The following is an 8212-nucleotide window of genomic DNA, read 5'->3' on the forward strand; positions in this document are numbered from 1 at the left end:
AAAGCACACGTGTATAGATCACGTTGAAATGATAACGCTTTGGTATAATACACATATTTATAAATATACAAAGATAAATTCAAGATATACAATACGTATGTAATATTTCTATACCTAGAGCATAATGAAGACAAAGGGACACGGAGGCAAAATATTAAAGCTGTTGTCTATATTCTATTAGAAATGAAGCGGAATTGAATTAAAAATTCAATCGAACATTTTTTTTTTTTAGAATTCCTCTACATCAGGTTTATTATTCGTATCTACTGCTTTTTTCTAAACTTTTAACGATAATAAAAGAGGCACAAAAAAAAAATTACTTTGTTTGGATTTTGAACGATATAATTTTCCTCTAGGAAAATTCGGAAAACATCCACACGATCGCTGCTCTGATTGGTAAATCAAACGCTCCGAAGTTTGTAACGCCAAGGGCGCGTTCCACTTAACGACCACACGTTCGCGTGAGCATTATCTGTCTTTGTTTAACTTTCGGTAAACAACAAAGATGAAATGATACCGTGAGCGTTGCGGTCGTTAAATGGAACGGGCCCCTAGCGGACAGCCAATTAGCAACCGGAACTCCATTGTCGCTTCTCTGATTATATAGGACTCTATAGATAGGTGATTGATTTTCTCGTCTTATCGTTATCCATTACCTATGACATAAGGCATAGAGGATGTGGATGATACGCGCTATTCTAATTTACGGTTAACTAGTTCTACATTGTTCTACATGTATTTTACACATTTGATATTTTTGTATGTTACTTACATCAGCGATATTACCCGTATTTCGTAATATTTTTTATTTTTTTTTTCAATAAATTGCGGAAGTTATCATCACGGAAGATTATTTCTGGAATATTCTCAGTCCTCGCGAAGTAATTGCGAAAATATGTCAATTAATACGAGATGAGAAACGATCGTGATCTGCGCCGGTTGGTACTTTGTTTTGCGACAGCTGTCATTCTGCGGTAAACATACGAAGCATCAAAGGTATCGTGATATCTGACACCAATGTTTATGATATACATCAAACGAATAGCGAACTGATTTGCTTACTGGCCGATACATCAAAGAAAATTTTACAAGTCTATATATTGTATCAAAGAAATGCCGAACATTGCGTTCTTTGTTCGTTTGCTTAATGTATATCTATTACTTGTACGAGAGAGTATGCTATTAATTTATATATATACACATACACACACACAAAATATATATAATATTATTTAAAATTAAGAATTGAGAATTTTGAAGGGGAAGAAGAAGTATCCGCGATGAACGAGAATGAAAATACGGAAAGACAACTTATATGCAACACGCGTTCCAATCTTTCAAATGAGACACTGTTCTATGCTGTGTATGTACCACCAGAACACAGAAACTGCTCGGATAAAGAAGGTAATTGATACAGCATTGATCTACTAATTATAATTTTCTAGAGAAGCTCTGTTTTTTTGTATAAATCTAAATATTGATTCTTTCAAAAAGACAAAAAGTTAATTCTTTTGCATTGCACAATTTTAATTATTATCATTATTATTAGTATTGTATTGTTAAATGTAATTCTCTCTCTCTCTCTCTCTCTTGCAGAAGTTTACCTAGATATGCAAACTGCTTTAAAAGTGATAAAAAATTACAAGAAGGGTCGTTTGAAAATCTTTAAAAATCATTCTGATGCTGTGGCATATATAAAAACTGGATACGAACCATCTTCTCACAATTATTCTACAGTTTTACCTACCATGTCTGTGACGCAAGAAAAATCCAATAATTTTAAAGCACTAGAAATACAGGAGCTTCAGGCCTTTAAAAGATTAATTAAGAATGGAGATTTGGAATGTGTGAGAAAAACTGTATGGAAAAATCCGAGATATCTAATTAGTAATGGGGATACACCTGCAATTTTACAGGCAAATATATTTATAATTACATTTTTAAATATTATATAATCAAATATATGCATTGAACCCAATTTACAATTATAATTATTTATATATATATGTTAGAATTATTATCTAATTATTGGTATAGTAAATCTTCTATATTTTCTTATAGGAAACAACTCTGTTATGTTTTAGATGGGTAATCGCTATAATGCTTTGCATATAGCAGCGAACCAGAACAAGCCAGAAATGTGCGAGTTTATATTGAATACCGTTGGAGATCCTAAGTTTATGCAACGGCATTACGGGGAAGAGGAATGTAAAAAAATGTATTTAAACCCTGCACAAATTATGCAGGATTTATATTTAAATACACCTGACAAAGGACTCAACGAGACTCCGTTGCATTTTGCTGTTAAATATGGTTATATAGATGTAGTTCGGATTCTTGTTTCCTATTCTCAATGCATTAAAACTTTACGAAACAAATATACACAGCTGCCTATAGATGTATGTTTCGAATTTATTTTTTGTTTAATGGTTTTTATCTTTGTGTGTGTGTGTGTATATATATATATATATGTGTGTGTGTAATAATAACTTGATTTTAGATAATATGCAGCAGGAAACATCAAAAAGATGAAAATCTAAAACGTGAGATAAGTATGCTGCTAGAAGATCAATTCTATGTACCTGTGTTAAGAACAGAAGGCAATGCATGTCCACCTATCATTGGAGAACCATTTTCACCAATTAGACCACTTGTAAGTGTTAACTTATACCATTATTAAGATCTGAAAGAATTACATATCGTTAATTCTCTCAAAAAACTGAAGAAAATTTTTTATACCATTTTTTATATTATTATAACATTTAATTTCATCATGTATGTGTTATAGCTTGATGTGATTAATGTCATATATGGTATATTTTTATTATTTTCAGAGTTTGAATAAAGATCCTATCAGCCCACATGTAGAAGTAAAGGCGTTTGCAGGTCCAATGACTAAGTCGCAGGCAGTAGAATTCCGGAAAAAATGGAAAACACCACCACGCGTTACTCCTAAAAAAGGACAGGGTGACGCGTTCAGTATTGGAAACAGTCCTAGCTTAGCTTTGAGGCTGCAAGATACAGAAAAGGGATTAGAACGTGTTGGAAGGTATAAATATATAAATTAAATTCACAAATTGTTAATTGTTATTATTGTTTTTGAGGTTGATATTACTTGTGTAATATATATCTGTAAGAAATATCTTTTGAAAAACTCCACATGAATTATATTTAAAATTAATAATTATTTTAATAATTTTGATATAATTTGTGTATGATTTAATGATATTATCTCTTCCGTACAATTAAATACAGAGTCTGAGTGTCTTTCTCTCTATAAATCTTAATTATTATAATGAATAAATTGTTTTATTTATAATTTTTCTAATATTTTTATATATCTAATATATATATATATATATATATATATATATATATATATATATATATATATATTGTTTAGAGATCTTGCTGAGGAATGTCAAGTGCCTTGGAAGGAATACTGGTCGTTCTTAAAAGGTTTCGCCGATTTCCGGAGTGACGAAGGATTGGTGAAACTCGAAAAGTATTTGGAGCAAAGATTTGATCTACTTTATTCTAGGGTATAAAGACGCATCAAGTAGCTTTTGTTTATGCTTGTAATGTTTATATAATGTTACAATCAATTTATTTAACATTTGTTTTTTCAGAAAAATCAGACTAATAACACGGTGTGGCATACAAATGTGTCAGCAAACTGTCAACAAATACCAAAAATATTTGTTAATGAAGTAGAAGTTTTATGTGATAAATTGCGTTTGTGCTCGTTACATACTGAAGCTGATGAAATCGAAGATGACACAGGTATTTATTTCATATTTTTTATGATATAATCTATTATATATATTATACAATATTTATTTATTAACAGTGATTTTATTATAATTAATATTAATACTAATCATTTAATTTCCATTTCATAGATAGCTCAGAATTTTTCACACCTCCGTCTTCGCCAGAACCTGAGGATGATTCTGATGATGATATGGAGAATGCTGAAGAAGGTCCTATAATATTTATCGAAGGGTAAACAACTATTTTTCATATGGTTATAATACAAGAATATATATCATTTAAACAAAATTTTGCATGATCAATATTTTGTAGGTCTTCACCAACAAAATTAGATCATGCTGTCTATAATGCGCTTTCGTCCACGATTTATCCTGATACGTATCCTTATATTTATCGTTGGCGGCACGATATGCAACTGGCTATGAAACGTGATCCATATAGGTATATTCAAATTTTAATACAATATATGTCTTGTTTTAATTTTATTAAAAATGATAAAATAGCGTGCATTTTATGTTAATTTTTTTCTACTTGTAGATTTAATGATATGAAATTACTCAGGAAAAAATTGTTTGCAAATAATTAAACAAAAAAGGAAATACATCGACAATCTGGATTGCTGAACTTTGGATTAGCATTGGCTTCTTCCTAGATTACAATCCTGTATAACATAAAAAAAAAAAATTAGTTCATCTAAAGTGAGAGCTAATTAATATAATTGACCATAGAAAGTTTTAACTATATTAAGGACGCTCATAAAACTGTATAAACCTTTTTTTATATAATGTTGTTGCATAAACAAACTCTGTATTGTAGATAAAAGTTAAGAGAAAAATGATATATATTTTGAGATGTTTTTACAAAAGACTTGTAACTTGGAAACTTTCGCGATGAAATGTTTAAAACTCTTATCATATACTTCTTTCTAATGTTCATCGTTTTCTTCGCAGTTACAATAAATATTAATTATTGACAAATACGTTTACTGATTTCCATGTGATTCTTCCTTTGTTGTATCTTATATTGAAAATATATATGTTGCTCATGTTTTTCATCAATACTGATGTATTTATTATCAATAATTCTTTATTATACATAATATTAATATTACATATATATTTTTTTAACAGAACATTAATGAGTTTTTTTTTTTTTTTTTTTAGATAATATCACATCATAATCACACGATGCATGTATTATTATTTCATTTTTTTAATCATATTTCTTTTTATTATTTATTATAATTCATATCTTTAATGTCTAATAGCTCCTTCAATTTAATTAAGCGTTAATAGGTGTGGGCGGTGTCTGCTTTAATTGCAAGATAATCGAGCGCATCCGAGAGACGTCCTTGGAAGTGCGAGACGATTTTGGATTAAATTCACAAAGCTTGGCGATGCGTTCCCATTCGGTGCCCGGTTCAACCTCATCCGCTTCAGCAACGAATTGCTTCTCTGCATTCCTATTCATGAAAAAATGCGCATCAGATCAATGCCAAATTACATATCGCGTCAGTTAGTAATATAATGAAACGAAAAATTAAGTGATATATATATTTTATTCGTATATCTCGGTTTACTTTGGAAAAAAAAAAAAAAAGAAAATATATATATATATATATATATAAATTTATATACTTATAAATAATATAATTGAATAATGTGACAAATATGTAATGTGTATATGTATATTGGACTCAAGCTACAGTTCTTTTATAACATTCATGATGTTTAATTGATCCGAACAATTTATTTCTTTTTTTCTTGCTCAGTTTTCATATGAAATATAGTTCTTGGTGTGATTTTGAGATGATTGATAAACATTCGAGGATTAACGAATACATTTAGATATATACTGGTCAATATATGCACATTTCAAATATTGTAAAGCAAAGATAATCTTGAGAATAATTTCATCAAACAATGTTGTTTATATAGTGCAATCTTATAATATATAAAAATGTATTAAGAAGCGATAATGCAATAATTAAGAAAGAAAAAGAGAGATAATTGTGCTTTTATATTCCTGATTCACATTCTGAACAATCAGTGTCGGTGTTCTCAAAATTGCGAAAGCAAATTGTTACAATGCATAAATCATAATGCAATGCATGTTTTCATGCGGATAAAGATATTTTAACTTACTTGGCAGACTCCCTAAGAAGCGAAATTAAAATAATATAATTATATATATATTCTAAATATTTAAAAGTTATTTATAACATATTGAATTAATCATTGATATTAATTGCATTAATTATAACATAAGAATATTTATTCTTTTTTTTTACATAAAACATTTAAAAAATTTTTCCATGTTATTTTTTAATGTAAATATCCTATTATGAGTAAAACTTTCCTGCTATATAATTATATAGTTTGTGATGGGCGCTAATAGATACCAATAATTAATAACCATATTTGATTTCAATTTTAGAGTGCCAATTTTTCGCGAAATAGACGTATATACCAGGAAATAAAAGATTAGTAAAATTACCTGTTAGTAGTTTTCGTCTTATTAATGGCTTCTGCATGATGTTTATACCATTCTTCTAATTCTTTTTTCGCGGCTTCTCTCCATTCTTCCTTTTTCTTCTCCTCTTCCGCATCTGAAAAATTTGCATTCAATGTTACTCGTGTTATCCTCACAAAATAATCATAACAAATGTATTTTAATATTTAATATTTTTATTTTAATACCTTTCTCCTCAAGACGTGCTTTTTGTTCTTCCCTCCATTTTTTGATCTTTTCAGGTTCTTCTTTGACCGGTGCGATTACAGGTGCTGATTCTATATATATAAGAATTTAACTAAAATGCTCTTTAAGGTGCAATTAAAACAACGGGTCTGTTCTTTGCAGCTGAACTGGCCGCACGGTTCAGAGTTTATCTTTTTCTGTCCCCATTGGAAGGGCTCTGAACTGGTGCAGCCAGTTTAGCTCTAAAGAACAGACCTAAGATTTAAAAATATTTTTATACCTGTCACTGTTGATGGTGCTTGTGCCTCTGTTGACTGACTGATGGTATCTACAATTTCAAAACTGCCTTCAGCATCGCCACCTGGGCCAACTTTTAGATTTCCAAATTTCCCAGACAAATCATCTACAAGACATTATTTATGCTTATGGTGTTTGTATATAGATGAATAAATAATATATTTTGACATATAATCAAATTTTATACATATATTTCCTATTGTATGCAAATGGACAAGAAAAATTGCGTGCTTAGCATTCTTTATATATCAAGTCCTATTTACCATCGGTTTGTCCTGCTGCTGCTGCTGCTGCAGCCAAAGTCACAGCCATTGGTGTAATCTCATCCTCTAAACCAGCTAGTTGATCCTGCTCCCTCGCCAAAAACTCTGCCGCTGGATCTACTTCCGGCTCATTAACAAAATTGTCGCCAAACGCGTCCATTACCTGATAGAAATCGGGTAAAATTGGTTATTTAAATAAAAATTTGGAGATATTTTTATCAATAGATTAAAGATATCTCCTAGCAGTAATTCTGTAGCATTATATATTATTTCTTTTTGTCATAAATTATATACATTTTGTATCACAAATTAATGTTTTTGTTCTATACGACAGATTGTTTCAGATAATAGTTGTTAAAATTATAAGATGTATATTTAGTACAAACTACATTTTAAAAAATTCCCTAAATAGTTAAAACGTTAAAATTTATAATAATAAATAAAATAGATAATATAAATATGATATAAATAATATATGGAGAGATGAATTATACATCATATGTCTCTCTCGAAAGAAGTCAAACGTCATTGACATTTGAGGTTAACCGAACCTTGCGATAATCTTTAATCAAGTTCAATATACCGTTTTTTCGTCCGAAAAAGCAAGTTCTATTTGCAGGGCATTCATTCTCACCTCGTAAAAGTACAATTCTCGTCTGGAAAAAACTACGGAATGTATATATGACTTGTCGTTATCCAAGTGAAGGGAATGAAACACCTCCTTCCTCCGATTTACTTCAGCTTTTCTCTCTCTCTCTCTCTCTCTCTCTGTCTCTCTGGTAAATGTCAATCGTAAATCATATATAAGTCGATATCGGTATCGATACGCGTGTGACGCGCGCACACTGCACACATATATGTGTATGTACATATATTATATAAAGAGGTCGCTACGAATGCGCGGCCAACTTCACGATAGACTGAAGAATGAATAAATATTTATTGATTAGAATATATCCTATATAATTACAGTAGGAAAAGATATATATTCATTAAAGAAGATGATAAATGATAACATATAAAACTGTGTGAGGGGAAAAGACAATGCAAATAAAAATAAATTGGACTTTTTCAGCAAAATATTTGTATATGGCGCCAGTCTTCTTAGCTAATGAATCTCGAATTAGGTCACGTTCTATGTTTCATGCTGTCGATTTCGTATCTAGATTAATTATAGTCGA

At 29.9% G+C, this 8212-nt stretch overlaps 2 protein-coding genes across 4 annotated transcripts; one reads left to right on the forward strand and one right to left on the reverse strand.

The window, feature by feature from the left end:
* The first annotated feature begins 687 nt into the window (after positions 1 to 687).
* Ankle2 (ankyrin repeat and LEM domain-containing protein 2) lies at positions 688 to 4729 on the forward strand. 2 transcript variants are annotated; one of them, XM_070309437.1, is made up of 11 exons: positions 688 to 996; positions 1261 to 1404; positions 1597 to 1916; positions 2085 to 2399; positions 2501 to 2653; positions 2835 to 3049; positions 3404 to 3542; positions 3630 to 3783; positions 3903 to 4005; positions 4087 to 4215; positions 4312 to 4729. In XM_070309437.1, the coding sequence occupies exons 2-11, from the start codon at positions 1281 to 1283 to the stop codon at positions 4358 to 4360; spliced, it is 1701 nt and encodes a 566-aa protein (XP_070165538.1). In that variant the 5' UTR covers positions 688 to 996; positions 1261 to 1280; the 3' UTR covers positions 4361 to 4729. The 2 variants fall into 2 exon arrangements, with proteins under 2 accessions (XP_070165538.1, XP_070165537.1); XM_070309436.1 differs by having other exon boundaries at positions 689 to 996; positions 1244 to 1404.
* A 199-nt stretch (positions 4730 to 4928) lies between these two features.
* Clc (clathrin light chain) lies at positions 4929 to 7790 on the reverse strand. Of its 2 annotated transcripts, XM_070309424.1 has the most exons (7): positions 7666 to 7790; positions 7032 to 7194; positions 6752 to 6874; positions 6474 to 6563; positions 6271 to 6382; positions 5919 to 5930; positions 4929 to 5236 (listed from the first exon to the last, which is right to left on the reverse strand). In XM_070309424.1, the coding sequence occupies exons 2-7, from the start codon at positions 7189 to 7191 to the stop codon at positions 5056 to 5058; spliced, it is 678 nt and encodes a 225-aa protein (XP_070165525.1). In that variant the 5' UTR covers positions 7192 to 7194; positions 7666 to 7790; the 3' UTR covers positions 4929 to 5055. The 2 variants fall into 2 exon arrangements, with proteins under 2 accessions (XP_070165525.1, XP_070165527.1); XM_070309426.1 differs by lacking the exon at positions 5919 to 5930 and having other exon boundaries at positions 4937 to 5236; positions 7666 to 7789.
* Positions 7791 to 8212: the final 422 nt, after the last annotated feature.

Source organism: Polyergus mexicanus, unplaced genomic scaffold (assembly GCF_030449975.1).
Source record: "Polyergus mexicanus isolate NDT 795.1 unplaced genomic scaffold, iyPolMexi1.0 SCAF_17, whole genome shotgun sequence".
NCBI lineage: Eukaryota > Metazoa > Arthropoda > Insecta > Hymenoptera > Formicidae > Polyergus > Polyergus mexicanus.